The 17,009-nt window shown below is 42.1% G+C and overlaps 1 protein-coding gene across 1 annotated transcript in view; it reads right to left on the bottom strand.

Moving 5' to 3' along the window:
* Positions 1-16,556, bottom strand: part of SMYD2 (SET and MYND domain containing 2) — a 28,378-nt gene extending 11,822 nt beyond the window's left edge. The window contains exons 1-5 of the mRNA XM_023922830.2: positions 16,250-16,556; positions 13,496-13,559; positions 6,623-6,733; positions 4,956-5,016; positions 2,401-2,525 (exon numbers count right to left, since the gene is read on the bottom strand). Of these exons, the coding sequence (XP_023778598.1) occupies positions 2,401-2,525; positions 4,956-5,016; positions 6,623-6,733; positions 13,496-13,559; positions 16,250-16,431 (543 nt within the window). The 5' untranslated portion in view covers positions 16,432-16,556. The remainder of the gene's footprint in view (positions 1-2,400; positions 2,526-4,955; positions 5,017-6,622; positions 6,734-13,495; positions 13,560-16,249) is intronic.
* Positions 16,557-17,009: the final 453 nt, after the last annotated feature.

Here is a 17,009-nt window from a genome sequence, read left to right as displayed (position 1 = left end):
CTGACAATTAAGGCAAGTATCTCGATTCACTCATCACTATCTCTGCTATCTTTGCTTCATCTTTATCTTGTTATTTTTAGCAATATAGCACCCAAAGGTTCCCAGTCTCTCAAGATGGGCATGCTACTGCACTGGCCAGTGTAAGAGCATACCTGAACCAACACCAAAATGTAATTGCTGAATGCAAAAACAATAAAAGGGAAAGCAAATTTCAACAGCAAGTAAGACCATAAGACTACAAAGGCTGACAAAGAGCAGCTTGATGGTTCTGAATCACAGGGAAATATTTAAAAATATGTATTGAGTTATCACCAACTCCCCTCCACTAAGCCAGAGACAACACACTTCATGGAAGTATCATATTAGAAATGACACAAGAGGAGGGATTAGATAGGATGAGATATCACTGGTTTCACAAGAATGCAGGACTAAAAACAGGCAAAGTGGAGGGAATGAAGAGACAACAGCAATAAAACTGGAGTTCAAGGTTGTTCCCAATGGTGGAAAAGAGAATGTGCAAAGGGATGCACTAAATGCAAGGTCTTCAAGGAAAGGGTGAGATGCTGGAACTTGAGGCAAGAGAGAAACTGTTTGAAGAGTATGACAAGGTGAGACTGAGGAAGAAAAGCTCCAGCCTCAAGAGCTATATTCGATGGAGACAAAAGAGAGTAGAATGATGCCAACAGCTGGAGAAGAGAGCAGTGAAAGGCAAGGACTTTGGATGAAAGAGCTCTATTCCACTCAAAAGGACCACTTAGACTTCAGCTGTGTAAGGAAGAGCATCAGGCAAAGTTCACTAAAAGGAGTGAGGAGTCAGAAGTATTCACATCCCAAATGACTGCCCTGAACCACAGGGAGAACCAATGGGGGATGGAGGAACAAAATAGAGCACACAAGGCTAGAGTAAGTGTTGAGGGAAAACAAAGGAGCAGCAGCATATCCATACTACTGGTTTTAGGTAATTTTAACTAATTATTAGGAAACATGTTTGTACAGCTCAAGTACAAGCATATCTCCCTTTCTTCTGGAAAGATTTATCCTGGGACCAACACCTCAGAAGGTTCCATCCTGTAAAACACTTCTGAGAAGCGTCCACATGACTTCTGGAGATTTTAGTTCAAAAAATGTCCACAGTGGCATAGAGTTACCTGCTGATCAGGATGAGCTTTAAGGTAACATCTATGGGTGACATCTATAGAGAAGACTGGATGGAATACAGTGTCAGGGAGTCAGCAGCTCACAGAAGTTAGTTAAAGTACCACAATCTGGTGGAGCTGCTCTTGGACAGGACATGGAACAAAAGTCATCATAGCCAAAATAATGAATTCCTTGGGGAATTCTGGTTACATTCTAAGAAAAATATTCAGAAATACCACAAGAAACTGGTTGTACTAACATCTTGAAAGTATCCCTCTGACAAATATAAATTTTAAAGTTTTCAAAAGAGGAAAAAACCCTTGTCATTGAAAGGAAATGTATAATTAGAAACAACACAAGGGATGATAAGCATATGCTAAACATCCTAAAGAATCATTCCTTTAAAGATAAAGAGTACCTCGCTATTAAGGAAATAGTAACTGTGTTCCTTGTTGGTAGATGCCCAGCTTTACCAAACAGGATATTTCCATCTCACATTTCACCACAGAAGTCAACATTTGCCCCCACCTTAAGATATTATTTTACTCAGAAACTTAAGTACAAAACTAGCTTATATTGAAGCAAAAGAGGAAAAAGAAGAAAATGAATCTTTCAGTATTTCACGGGTGTATTATTCCATCCACTACAATACATTCAATTCAGATGCATATGAAAAGTAGATGAGAAAAAAGTAGTGACATATCAGAAGTTATCTAACAAGACATCCTGTCTTTCCTTCATCTCTCCAGATGGCCAAACCACCTGACTACATTTAAAAGCCACACACCAGATAAAAGTTTTACGCTGTGCTTTCTGCTGCTCTTTTTACGTCTCTGAAGTTTACTCCCTGTGAAGGTCAAACACAATGATGACCTGACCAGCAAGAATTTCCACAAGTTTGAAGCCTGAATGAAGGATTTGTCTCTGCAGGGTCTCAGGCCAGCAGTCTTCCATGTTATTTCAACAACAGCCACACTGCTTGGCCCACAAGAAGCTTAACTTTGACAGAGTTTATTAAAAGTGATGTTTCCCCTTTTCTTCAGTGGGAAAGTTTGCAGACAAGAGTCTCTCCCCTCAGGATGGAAGTGGGGCACATCCAGCCACTATGGCTCAGTGAAGCACATCTCCATCAAGTATAGTCATCTGTCCCTAAGATAAGCAAAGAGCTACCCTTTCCATTGCCATTAACATGCTCCCCCTTTCAGAAAGGCCAAACTCCTACAGCACCATCCACATAAGCAGGCTGTGTTCTATCCAACTTACTTGTGCAAAGAGAACTACAAGGGCAGCATTGTCAGGGTAGTCCAAGTGCTTTGAGTAAAAGTGATGAAGAGCAGCAATGTCGTTCTGAATCAGCTCTCTCTTTTCATTGTCTAGTTTGTCAAGGTCTGTGGACAAAAAATACATTCCATTTCAGTAACAGGAAAACCCCTCCAGGTAGACTTATGTTAGAAGAGGCCCAGACTTTAACAGAAACCCCTGAGGGACAAGCCACTTGGAAGTACTGCAAGAAGTGCCGGCTCTTCCACAAACATAGCATTGCCTCTGCTAAAGCCACACATGTGCTACAAGGACACAGAACCACAGAATCACTAGGTTGGAAGAGACCTTCAAGACCATTGACTCCAACCCATGCCCAACATAAGAGATTAAAAAGCATTTTCTAACATCTTTAGGTTAGCAGGTAACTGGACACAGACTTTACTTTCTTGGGAGAAGGGCTGTAGTCTTTAAAGTGCATTTGTTAACTCTAGCAAACAGCCCAGCCAGCCCTGGCTCTCTGTAAGTCTATCAACAGGGGATAGCTGTCCTCAGCTGTCTGACACGCCCTTACGAGCTATATGGTCCCATCTAGTGGGGCGTGAACTCACACTAAGCATCACTCACCTGAAAGCATGCTCTATATAATGAAACTTTCTCATACAGACCTATTCCTTATTCTAACAAACCAGCCCAAACTGCTGCTAAGGCTGCTTATCCCTGCTGCTTTTAAAAGATGTGGTCTTTCCTAGCACAGAAGCCCTAACTATTTGTGGCCACACATCTAGCAACAATACTGGGGCTGGTTACGGGGGTTCCTTTTGCAGCAAGAGGAGGATTACATGAGGGTGCCCAGGAATGCAATCCACCTGACTTATTGCAGGTACCTGCTTCAGGAGGTAGCCAACAGTGCCTGAAAGTGCCCATATCTCTATGGGCTAGAGGTGTGTTTAGATTACAGATATCTACTAATAGGAGACAGCAGGAATATCAGTGGAAATGTCCTGGCACACCTGCTAACTGTATTCCATTATGTGTTTCTTTGGAGATTTACTCTCAGGCCCATGACAAGTTCTAGCCAATGCCATGGCCACTAAACCTTTCCCTACCTGGTCCATGCAGAGTAAGCTAGATGATCAACCATATACTTCTGCTCCCCTCTCTCTTCCCTCAAGAGCAGAGTGGCTGGGAGTTTTTTCCTAACCCACTCTCACACAATGGCAGTGTTACTAGCTCTCCCCTGCTCTCCCCAAGTCAAAATAATAATGGAAAGAAAAGGCTGCACAACAGTGGAAGAAGGAGGAAATTACTTGTCAGAGCAGATGTTAATGATGGGGGAGTCATAAGACACACTGAGGAAAATGAAATAGGACCATTTGATGAGAATTAAGACAAATAAGAAATTCCAAGCTTCCAACTGACAGCCAGGTACCTTTTCCTGTCCTGTGTGTGGTGTTGCAAAGCGTAATACAATGATAAAGGTGCTAAGCAGTGAGGTGAGTCAAAAAGACAGTAGGAACAGGGGTGCTTGCTAACAAAACAAAGGCTTCTAGAGCACAAGTGGGACACTGCAACAGAAAAAAAAAAATCAGTCTTTTATCTCCCAAATTAATAAATTTTTGAAGATAAGCTGCAATGCAGAAGAATACACAGAAATTACTTCAGCACTTATCCATTCTCCTCAGCCTCAATCCTGCCAACTTACCTTAGAACTATCCTTGCCCTAGGCAAAGTTAAATGTTGGCATTTCCCCACCTTGCTCCCCCAGTTGTCCCAAAAGCAATGACAGGAGCTTTTGTTCAGGAACCAAATAAGACCACTGTGCTTGGTTACTCTGGTACCTCATTTATTCAGCATTTTGTAAAAGGTTTTGGAAGCCATCAGAGTGAGTAATGTGACTATACAACCCATTGCCTCTGTGTATATTATGCTCAGCACCAAGAAAGAAAACAACAGACTGGTGAAAACTGTGTTAGGATGGCTGCTAATGGTCAGTTTCTAACTCGGCCCTATTGGATGTAAACAGCTGCTGTACAGTTAAAAGCAAGCCATTGCTTTATCTCCTTCTTTGGATTATTTTAAAGCATTTAGGACATGGAATCATATATAACATGTCAGATTTGACTGGCAGTGACAGATACTGAAGCACAGTCCAGAGGGTTCTGCAATTAGCCCCTTAGTCACTGTCACCATCAAGCAACTGTGCTGTCTCTGATTTTATGCCTCCTGGTAACAAATACCAGCTATTTTAATTTTACAATATTACAATGCTCAAAAGAAGCTAGAATACCATAGAAGCAAGAGATGGATGTATGCTACATAATTAACTCTGTCTAGGTTTTCATCCTTGTTTCACAGCTCCCACAAACAGCCAAGAAAAGAAAAAAAGAGAAAGAACACTGCACTTTCAAAAAAATGAGGAACCACAATTCTCTTTGTTTACTTCTTTCTTCCAGCATGAGCAGGATGTTCTGAAAGGTGTTGATAGAAGGGAGCTATGGCAAAACAAATCATTAATAATCAAAACCTCTGTTTACCTGCAAGCATTTTTTACTTACGTGATTCAAACTCCTTTACAGCAAACAGCCTCTCTGACTGCGTTCTTTCTGGGTGAGTTTTCTAACAAGAAGGGGAAAAAAAAATAAGAAAACATTTTAATGTTTCACTTTGGCAATTTTGTGTTCTCATTCAGAATTTGGGAACTCCTACCTGTAAGACAAACCCAAATCCACAGTCTATGGAATTTATAAGAATTGATGAACAGCAATGAGTTAAATTGACTGCCCTAAGTAAAGGTATAGAAATAGTCCCTCCACACCAAATTAGGCAGCCAAAGATGAACTCCTATCAAATTTATATACATAAACTGAAAAGTACTTTGAATATGTCATTTGCTTTGTTCTAGACACCCAGAAAGCTGCTAACAATAGCAAGCAGGCAGAAGACAGGCTTCGCTTTGAGGAAAGTGAATAAACTGACTGTTGACAGAGTTCAAAAGCAATGCTCCACTGCTGGCCTAAGGCCACTTCTTTGTAATCTTGGCCATTAAATATGGCTTTGCAGGTGGCCCAGCAGCTGAGGTTCAGGGACTATGGTTTGCATATTTAGCTTTTATATGACACATAGGGTTCTCCCCCCTCCCCGTAAGCGATGAAAGCAAAAATTTACTCCAACGACTTTTTGTCATTAAACAATTCAATTTTCTTCGTGGATCACCACCAAACCACACTTTAATTAAGTCACACACATGTACATTCACGTACACACATCTACACACACAGTGAGGATGTAGCTACCTTCCCAGCAGGCCACCAAAATCCTCCCTACATACAGTATCCAGGTTGCCCTTGTCACATAAGCAGACCTCAATCACAAAAATATGCTTCAAAGAGGATTTGTTTTTGCAGAGAGTTTAGAGCTCTACAAAAGTACACAGCACAATAACCTTGAAACTCATGAATCCCATCCTCTCCCTGTAAGCACTTGTGTTATCCTTAGAATCCATATGGCTAAGGAACACTGAAATGGAGGTTGACACTGCAATCTTCTTTCCTTACTCACAATATTCTTTTTCTCCAAAGACAAAGGGTCTGAGATTTCTCTCTCAAACTCTGGTTTTCACCAGCTAACTCATTATCATAATGGACACCTCTGGGGTGTTTTTGACTCACAAATGTACTGGAAGTTATATGTTACACAATACTATGCAACTGTAGCTGAAAAATACAACAGGCAACTGCTTAATAAAGGTATCAGTGCCAGCAGCCAGATAACTCTAGAAGCATTCCTTAGAATTTTAGCCCAAATACAATCTTATTCTTCTTTCTCTTCATCAGTGTGGCCTTGGTGCTTGCCCACACATGTAACCAAGAGCTCAAATCTACCAGAACAGAGGCTGAAACAGCAATGTGAAACTATCAGTAAACATTTCCAGGCTCTGCTCAGCAGTACCTTGGCCATAGGTTACAGCTGAAGACCTCACTGGCCTTTTGCTAGCTTACTGCAGAAGTCTCCAGCTGGACTATGTTGGGCCTGACCCTGCTGCTGTGGTCTGATGGACACTTCATTCTGCTGCTTGAGCTCTGTGTTACACCTGTCTGTACACAGGAAACTTATGTGTGTGTGTGTGTGCCCTTTGCAGGGACAGTTACTGCCGGTCAATTTTGATTTTCCTGCCTTCCCTGGCACCCAGAGCAGGCAAAAACCTCCCAAGCCTTCAGCTCACCTGTTTGGCAAGGATCCTTGCTGTTAGCCTCACAGTCTCTGAGGGATTCCAATTCTGCCCAAAAGTGCACATGGAGGCACATTCCAGCTTGTGCATTGGCCAGTCTTCTTTCTGAAAACATAGGAAAAAATAATTTAAAAAAAATAAAAATAAGTGCCATGGAGATAAACTTATGAAAACGGGGATGAAGCAAGTCCTTCCAGATCCTAGAGGTCAAGTGAAATGTGTTTCCCTTACAAAATAAGGTGCCGCTTACTAAGTCTGAACAAAAGCTTGAGTCTTATTTAAGAGGTACAGCTGTCCTGCTTTATTTCAAACAAATTCACAAGGTTTGAGCTGAGGTCAGAAATCTTCATTTACTCAATGGAAAAAAAAAATAATTAAATGACGAAGAAACAAACAGACAACATGATTTATAAATCACCAGTTCTTATTGTTCAGATCAAGCATATGAGGATGCTGTAGGTCTGAGCTTGATGACTTTATTGGGTTCATTTCCATTTAATATCTTGGCCCTTCATTATGAGGTGACCCTGGTGTAATCAGGAGTAATGTGTCTGAAGTCAATGGATTCACAATCACTAAGAATCCTTTGACTATAAGGTCAAACATTCTGATGGAATGATCTTTTTTTTTTTCCTTAAATGTTGAAGAATAAAAGTACAGCTAGACAATGAAAACACACTAATACAGACAAACATTTTACTTCAATCTACAGAATATTTTAGTTAAATACAGAATAGTTTGGGTAATGTATAGCATATTCCTAGCTCAACAGACATACAGGAGTGATGGCACCCAAGGCCAAAAATCTTCCAAAGAATAGCATAGAATCACATACTAACAATCTGCACTAGCACAGGCTGTCCTCAAACTGCATCAAATTTCATTTTATTAATTCATTTAAATGTGGAAATATTCAAGCAATGCACAGTTATTTATTGCTAAATCTCATCCCAAACACACATTTATAGCACTGTGTTAGAACAGATCTGTAGTGTTCAGTCTGCACAGGAAGCATCAAATTTTGTTTTCATACCAGACTCAAACTGGTAGAAAACACTAGCAGAAAAAAAAAATCAAAACAAATCCCACAAATTTTGAAGTGAACACTTGAAAACCTTTTAGCACCTTCCAGAATGTTCTTAAATCCTATTACTGTGATTCACTCAGTACAGCAGACCCCGTGTTGGCCCACTGACCCCCAATTTTCAAAAATAATTAAAAAACCCCAACAATATGGCCCATCATAGTGACTGAGTGGCACAGAAGGAACAATTTCCCTCAGCTGCCTAACCACTGAAGGCAAGAGCCATTTGAAACACTAGGGAGACACACTGGAGGCCATCTGAAGCAGGACGGGTAGATATGCTACAGGTCTACTGGGAGATGGATTCCTTGTGGGAACTACAGCTGTAGGCTAAATGCAACAACCCAAAGCAGTGAACAGTCCGGGGAATCAGGACCCTCAGTGCCTCCTGCCTCGGCTGGTCAGCTTAGTTACAGGGTTTGCAGATCAAAACAAAAGCTGAGATTACTGATTTCAGAGTTACTACACCAAAAATTCTTCCATTGAAAACAGTTATTTTAACTGTCCTGGGCACAGACAGCTTTAGGAGGTTATTTTATTAGGAAAAGAACACTTGCCCCAGCCTTTGGTAGGATTTGAAGCAGTGCAACACTGCAAGGGTATTCAACCCCTCACAATGTCAACTTTGCTGTCCTTGGTATCTCAGTACGGTACTTCCAAAAAAACCTACATACAGGCTGCTTGAAATAAGCTCCAGTGTAAATATTCTAAGAGGATGTGGCAATACAGACCAGAACCAAAATAGTATATTACACTGTAATCATGTCATGTGGAATTACACTCTCAACTCTCCTACAGCTGTCACACTACAAAATGCATCCCCAGAGAGACTAATTTCCTACGTGTGCCCCAAAACCTTTTCTGGAAAATTCCTGACAGCCTTTGCTTAGGAACCTACAGGCTAAAGGCTAAAAAGAGACAGAGGGAAATCTCATCTCTCACCTTTTCTTGCTTACCCAGGACACCCACTAACTTTAGCATGATTGTTCAAAAAGTGAAGGCACTGAACCTGAAGCTTTGCAAGACTCTCATCCATACACACCCATTAAATAAACAGGAGGAATTACATGATAAAACAAAAAATCAAAATGCAAAATCATGTGCCTGTCTCAAAGCAGTGTTTTTAAAAAAATCCATTTGTCCCTTTATTCTTTACAGATCGTTAATTAAAATCTTTCCCCAGGCAGAATCATACTGAGTTATATGAACTGGTAGGGAGGTTAAAGGGACAAGATACGGCTGAATTGTGCAAAATGAGATAAAAGCCTGAAACACCACAAAAAAAAAAGAGTTCTGATGACTGAGTAATACCTGGGATAGAAACACCATGACAGCAGCTTTCCCTGCGATCACAGCAGGACTGTATTTTGCATTCTTTTCCACGTTTTCCTCCAAGTAGTTTGAATTATAACAAGTTGCATTGTTCTAGCTGAATACCTAATGCTACATTAATGATATTTTCTTCCTATTTTCATTACATCCACAATATTTTTCCCTTCATTTAGGAGTGACAACATTTTTGGAAGTTCTTTAAAGCTTATGCCTCTTACATCAAAGCATGGGAACACTCCTCTTCACCAAGTTCTTCAAAAAGATTCTGCCATCCAGGACTACAGGACTGATCCCCAGAACACTGTCTTATACCTCACCGTAGGAGAAAAACAAGTGACAAAATATAATATTAAAAATAATAAGACTCAAGTCCAAACAAATGTCCTCATACCTCCTTTTTCACATGGACTTTTTCAATACCACATAAAAACCCTGTTCTATTTCACTCAATTAAAAAGAAACACATATAAACAGCGCAGAGAAATGATGGGCAAGCCAGTGCAGGGGTTAAGCTCACTTCTTCAAAATCTTAAGGCCCAATTGTGACCAAATGGCATTCAACTCTTTAACTAGATTTCAGTGAGGTAACTTCTGATGTCTGATATTAATTGGCAAAGTTCTCTGACACAGCCTTTCAATAAGCAGTGAAGGTCGAGGTTTTATATATTTTCACAGCCATTCTTCCCTATGATCGTTTACCAAAAGCAGGGCTATAGAGGGTATTTGATTTTCAGGGGTTAATGCTTAACATGTTCACAGGAGACATTTACCAAAGAAAAATACATTGGGGAAGTTTTTGTATAGGGGGCCAGACATCCAACACAATCTTGCAGTGTCAAAATCCTTTTGTGCAGAATCATTTCAGCAAAAAAATTTGTATTTTTTTCTACAGCTCAACAAAAGAAGCAGGCAATTTCTACAAGGTCCCATTTAAAACACACCTGCTTAATGTTAATTACATGTGTGCAACTACATTTTGAGGCTTACTTTACTAGGTTAAAAATACCTGTTTCACTTATTCCAGCAATACCAACTAGAGCAGCCTTTAACATGGCTAAGGAAAACCCATAAATGGTTTGGTCAAGATATATTTCAAATGCTGAAAATCACCACAGAAACATCTCCTTCTGCACACTGGTTAGCTGATCTCCACTCTTGTCTGGGATAAATGACAGCCATGTGTACTAACAGCAAAAGGAGTTCTAGTAGCCGGTTCAAGTTCACCAGTTCCAAAATTGCAACCACATAACCCTCTTAAAACATTTCTCTTCAGGGTTCTAAGGCAGCTAATTTCTAAGGAGAAAAAACAAGTGCAGGTCTCCTCCTGCTTGACTAAAATTATTATCATTTAAGAAGTCAAGACCTGAACAGCTGCAGTCGGGGGCTGAAAGCCACTATTACAATAACAGGCCTGTGCTCCAAGGAGGTGAAACTGGAGAGTGGGATGGTGTGAATCTGCTGGAAATCACAACCCCTTTTAAAAGGAGACCTGGATTAGCACTCAGGAAAAGGAAGACCAGGAAACCCAGACTAGATTCAACCCACAAAACATTAAAAGCAGTAAGGACAGGCAGTGAAGGCAACTTCCACTCTCACGTGCCCTGAATCCACACCTACGCAAACATCCAGCTTAATATAGGCCAAACATGTGGTTGTCTATGCTAAAAGCACAATAAGAGACCAAAACAGCAACACTAAGGAGCTGTGCCAAAGCCTGTGTGTGCATGTGTGTGTGTATAGATCCACCTCTCATACATCCACCTCTCCCCACAATGAGCAAGAATTCACATGAACTGTGATATAGGACATCTTTAAGCAAGAAAAGAGCAAGCTCAAAAGCTTTGGGTTTTTATCCCAGTATGCCCCAGTATGTTACGTGGAAAACATTTGTCTAACTGAATTGTATTGACTAACAAGGTACTAACAAACATATGAAATCAGACCACACCCTTGTTGGGTACATACAATTTTTAGCTGAACTGCACAAAAAATATGGATTTACAGGGCCAGTACAGCCCTGGCCTTTTACCACTGTCACATGATGTCTCACATGCATGGAGGCAAAAGGGATACAATTCCGTACATTCCAGTGTTACGAATTCAGTATCAAGGCACAGATATCCTCTTTGGCTTTGACAAAGAATTGCTGAACTGCTGAAAAGTGCCTTTGAACAAGGCAGGGACGAAGATGCATTGCAGACTGCTGTGTAGCACATACAGTTATTGGAGACTGGTTTCTAGAGAATATTGCACTTGAAGGTAATTTTGAAAGAATGTCAAAGAATTCAATCTCAGCAACATTCATAAACTTCACCAGACAGACTCAGAAGGGTCCAAAAGATGGAATAGAGCGTTATAACAACTAGGGAATTAAAAGCCATAGGTGTATCACCAGCAAGAGTAAGTTGCTAGTACTTGTGTATGTCAAACTATAGTTTAGACATCAACAAAATCTAAAAAAGGCCTTTACATCTAGAGCATCATACCATACACCAACAGATAGGAAAGATTCTAATTCACTAACTTATCAGACCAACAAGTTTTTGCTGAGCATCAGCTTTAGCAGACTTAAGAATATTCAGTTTGACCAGTTCAAGTCTTGACTCTAGGAACATGTCCCTCTAGAGAGAGAGAATTCTGATCATCAAAAAATAATTTTTTTTAAAAAAAAATCAATCTAAAAATGCAATACATGCACAAAACTTTACCAAGGGAAAAAAAAATAAAAATAAATCCCTCCTTGTTTGTTAATATGAAAGTATAATCTTTGTCAGGGCTGGAAGCCAGGACACTGAGGGAGGGCCACTTGGTGATGAAAGCAAAGGACCATGAATAAGAAGTAAGTTCTACTTCCAACACGACATCTACTTGCTGCTTTTCCCAGCACAAATTACTGAGCTTTCCTACTTCAAAAAATCTTGCAGAGCTGTTTCATGAACTGTTGTACATTTTATATAGGAACAGAAGAAACTCACAGTCTCAGAAAAAAGCTGCTAAACAGCTGTTTTGTTCAAGGATTTCCTTCCCTCATCTAGTTAAAAGCTCGTAAGAAATAATGACATGAGGAAACATTTCTTAGAAACAAACATTTTTATGAATGAATCATAGGCTTTCTCTACACTGTCCTTAAAGCTCATCCAGATTCCTCTCAAGACCCTTAAGGATGCTCATACAGTAAGCGTTCACTTTGGAAATTTTATGAACTACTGCAAATTTTGTAAAAAACTCACTTCTGTTAAGCCTTTTGAGTTCTCCTGGTGCCTCAATACCAAAAGGCTATTTGATTCACCTACAACTCTCCTGAATTCTATGGGAAAGCAGGAAGTTGGGGAGGTAATAGAAGGAAAACTGAGGAGAGGTCTTTTGAAACTTGTGCAACAGGAGAATAAGATACATCCTTGAAATCAAAGCAGCAGCCAGGTCCAAGTGCCTGGGAACTGAACAGCACAAACCACAACACCTCTGTCCAGGTAATGACAACTGAGACTACTTGGCATGCACCCACACAGCCAACAGCACGTTAACATGTGGGAGAAGGTTTGGATTATTTATAGCTAACACACAGTTGCATGCCAGACCTTGGGTGACTCAAATCCTTCATAAGCATTGTTCCACACTCTGTGCCCAGCACCACAGACCTTGCATAGCTCACGTTATTCAACTAGCAACCCACTTGAGTTTTTCCACACAGAAACTGGATAATTCTGCATCAAGCTGAGGGCCCAAAAAGGCTAGATTCTAATTCTGTCTTTTTTATTTATTTTTTTATTTTTAAGGTGCTTACTCTAATTCAAATTAGAAGTAGAGTTAAAACTGCATGAAAATATTTTGGACATCTTTGTATTGCTCTGCTTTAGAATGTGCTTATATTCTACATCCAGGGGCCTTTAAAAAAACAAAATATACAAAAAGAATAAAAGTTGCCACAGTAAGTTAGGGAGAAAGCCTGGTAGGATTCGAATGGTTATGCCTACCATCAGCTGTGGTAGTCTCAATACTCCAAATATTTGCAAATATTATAAAAAGAAAAAAAAATCCTAAAAAAACCTCTCTTTCTCTCCCCTAGGATGGCTGTTTAGTGATTTCCCTTTTTTCCAGTAGACACAGGATCTCTTACCAGTTTAGTGAGGCTATTGCTAAATTATCTGGTTTGTCCTTAAAGGAAGAAGTAATGCAGACATAATTAGTGGGTTGACAGGCAGCTGTAATCAAAGCCTCAGTGGTACCAAGCCCTGAAGCTACTGATCTTTAAAGACTCACGCAGACCATGTCAAAAACCTGTAATTGTCCAAAGTACATCTCCATGGTCAGCAACTGTGGGATGCTGGAACTGACTGGACTGCTATTAATCATAGCTACAGTTAGAACATATCAATGCCACATAAACAAAAATTGGAGGTCTGCAACCCCCACCCTCCTTCCCCCCACCCTGACAAATTGCATGACTGTACCTGACATTCCACATTGCAGTAAAAGGCCTGCTTGCATCTTCCGCACTTGGACAATCCTTCTTTCCTTAAAAAGAAAACAGAAGTTATTCTGTTTTTATTTAGAAACCTGAATGAAATAAAACTGTATGCTGGATCACTTTTTGCACAGTACTTTGCACTTCACAATGAAAACTGTATTACATTTTCAAAAGCATGCTTTTCCAAGCAACTCTCATTATTCAAAAGCACTCTGTAAATTACTGGGTTTGGAAACATATTAGTCAATGCTATTTGACAGATAGCATCATTTTCTGTCACTATATGATGCATAATGTGCTAAACTTATTGTGTTGTGCAAACTTTAAAACTGCTCTGTGTACTTGTTCACCAATATTGACCTTTTGGTTCTTCTGTGACCATTCTGCTGCTTCTTTGGTTACAGAATGCATCACCTTGGTTGAGTAAGTGCCTCCAAAAGCCAAGAAAAAATATTGTGTTATATACTGTATGACCTCCTTTCACCTGAGAGCACCTTACTGACCCACCCTGTGTGCTCTGATATCTCTGCATTCTGAGCAGACCTAAGGCTCACACTCTCCTTTTTTATATTTGGATATTACCCCAACAGAGGGAACTGCCACAAGGAAGGTCCTTTTCTGCTTTAAAGTGCATGTGTTGCAACAGATCCCACCAAAAATAGAACATGTGTTACCCAACAAGTGACATTTTGATTATGACAGCAATAGGGATCTCTCTCAGCAGTACTGAATGCTTTTAAAATGTCTGCACACCCTCCCTGGTGTAAGTAGCAAAAAAAAAAAAAATTGTCTTAAACTGATGTAAGCTCACTGGAGTAAATCAAGGGATCAAGGGTGAGTGTCCTCATATGATGTGACAGTGTAGGACATTTTGGTGGTCACTGCCATTCGGAGCCCATAAAACCCAACAAGTCTGGCATCCTCTGATTGTATTTGCAAAGCACACAAGGTGCAACATGAGCAAGCCAAGCTAACATCATGACTCCTCTTGCTGACACTACAACCTCGTATTTAAAGTAACAACCGCTATCTCATGCAAATACAATATTACAGCCTCATTTTGCCCGTGTTACCACGAAAGTTTTCATGACAACTTCGCCAAGTTTTCCTTCCCTGGCTGGTGTTGAGCCCACAGCCCTTCTCCGAGGGCTCTCTGCAAGCTCAACCAGCAGAGTTCGGAATCTAGTACGTGCTAGTTCAGTGCTAATGCAACAGTCACAGACACAGAACACATGTCTGAGCACTGGCGGATCACCTTACATCACCGAGACATCGTTCCTCTTAGTGGCACTTCATCACCCTGGTGTGAAATAAGTTTCAGATTACCCCACTAACTGCTTTCCTGCTGCAGTCACTATGTTCCTTGATCGCTGTGCTCCTCCAGAGCTCCAAAGGAGAGGCTTGCATGGATAACAAGCAGCTGCTCCTGAAGATAACTAAAAGCTATTCCGTGAGATAACTATTATCCTTACAGTATTACTTCCAATCAGTGAAGTATGGAATTATTCCCTGGTCCTTTGGCAGACAAATCTGAATATGATAAACAAAACCAGACAGATTCTTTGGCAAGAGGAAATTTGCAGTTAGGTACAAAAAAAACCCTAAAACCAAACACAACACTTCAACGCAAACCTGAGAGGCTGGGAAAAGGTGTAAAGGAGGTGAGGAAAATCACCTCAACTGTACCCTTCAAATTGATGGGACTCGCTTCACCGGCTTCACTACGAAGCATATAAGATACGTATGTTACATAAATGCTAATCAAGTGAACAAGTCATAAGAAAGTAAGGTAACGAGAAAAGAAAAAGGATGAATGGATAAATATAGCACAGTTACAACAGTTGTTTTTCTCTACTGAGGCAGCTCTTAACATTTGCTCTGAGTTATAACCAGGTAAGCACTTAATTCTTCAGTAAGCCGTCAGAAGTCACGAAAGTACTACACCTTCTAAAAATATGGTGTGGTGTGACATGCCAGAGTGTCATATCCATGCTGAATTTGCTAACCCTAACACGTTTGGGTTTTTTTTTCCCCTGAAGCAGCTCAGATTGAGAATATGAGATACTCATATTGAGATACTCAAACACTTGAGTATCTCCCCTTCACACAGGTGAGGAGGCAGCTGCAGAGGCCCTGGCAAACTCGAGCCCCCCGCATCCCTCCAGCACCAGGAATCCTGAAGCACGCAGGAGCAGGCAGCACTCCAGTCCCAATGCTCCCAGACATGCTACAAACAAGTTCTTGCATTGCCTGCGCTCCGACCCAGTAAAAGTAACTTGCAGACTAAGGTTTCAGACAGAGGTAATACACAGATCTTTTTCTGTGTATTTCATAACCGTGATATATACATTTAATTCATAGATTTTCTATCCGCTCTGTGGAAGGTGAAGTGTGAATTAGGCGATTGCAGACCCTTTCTCCCTTATCTAACCTTCATTAAAACCAGCGAGCACGAAGTTACCACAAAACTAGACGGATCAATGAAACTTCCTGCGAGAGGATGGTTACGCACGTGTCTACGTGACCGCCAGAACACGGGCAGAGCAGAACGTTTTTTGTTGCTGGCTTTTGGTTTGGTTTGTTTTCCTTTTCCTTTCTCTTTCCTGAGCTGCTGAGCACGGAGCACCAGCTCTGAGTTTACACTTCCACGCTGCCGCAGCACCACGAGCCGAGGAGGGGGAAAGTTCTGCCGCCGCCCCGCAGAAGCCGCGGCCTCCGGGCGCCGCCCGGGCCCTACCTGGCGAAGCAGCCGTCGCAGTGGCCGCCGCGCTCGCTGACGGTCAGCACGGCGACATAGGCCGGGCAGCTGAACAGCAGCTCCCCCACGGCGAAGCGCCGCCGCGCCCGCAGCCCCCGGCCCTTGCCGGCGCTGGCGAACCTCTCCAGGCCGCCCAGCTGCTGCGCCGCCTCCGAGCGCATCCCGGCCGCGGGCAGGGCAGGGCAGGGGTGCCGGGCGGGCTGGCAGCGCTGCGCTCCGGGCCGCGCACGCCGGCACTCGGGCGCCCGGGGCCGCTGCCGCCCGCCCGCCGCGGGAAGCGCCTCCTCCGGGCGGCGCGGGCCCTGCCGGCGGCTGCGCACCGGGAGCCGCCGCCGCCGCCCGCCGAGGCCTGCCCGCCGCGCCGGCCCCGAGCCCTGCCCGGGCCGCCGGCACGCTGCCCCCGCCGGGCTGTGTGCGGTGGAAGCATCCCCCGGGCCCAGCCGGATCTCGGGCAGCGAGGGCACCGGGGAAGGGGCTCTCCCGCTGGCCTCACAGCCCTCTCCTTAATATTAACACCTAATACGGTTCCCAGGGAAGTCAGGGAAGCGACTCGTATTCACTTGAAGAAAGTGAACTGAGGTGATTTTGCTCTCCTCCTTCACACCAGTGGCCTTCTCCAGCCTCTAAGATCTGTGTTGAGCTGTTGTTTTTGGTTTTTAGGGTTGTTTGTTTGTTTGTTTTTAACTTACGTGCCTAAGCACAAATTTTCTTGTGCCAGAGAAAGTGGCTGGTTTTGTTT

This window comes from Cyanistes caeruleus, chromosome 2 (genome assembly GCF_971803275.1).
Source record: "Cyanistes caeruleus chromosome 2, bCyaCae1.hap1.1, whole genome shotgun sequence".
Taxonomy (NCBI): Eukaryota; Metazoa; Chordata; class Aves; order Passeriformes; family Paridae; genus Cyanistes; species Cyanistes caeruleus.
The sequence above is the reverse complement of the archived record's forward strand: the minus strand, read 5'-3'. Positions and strand labels throughout refer to the sequence as shown.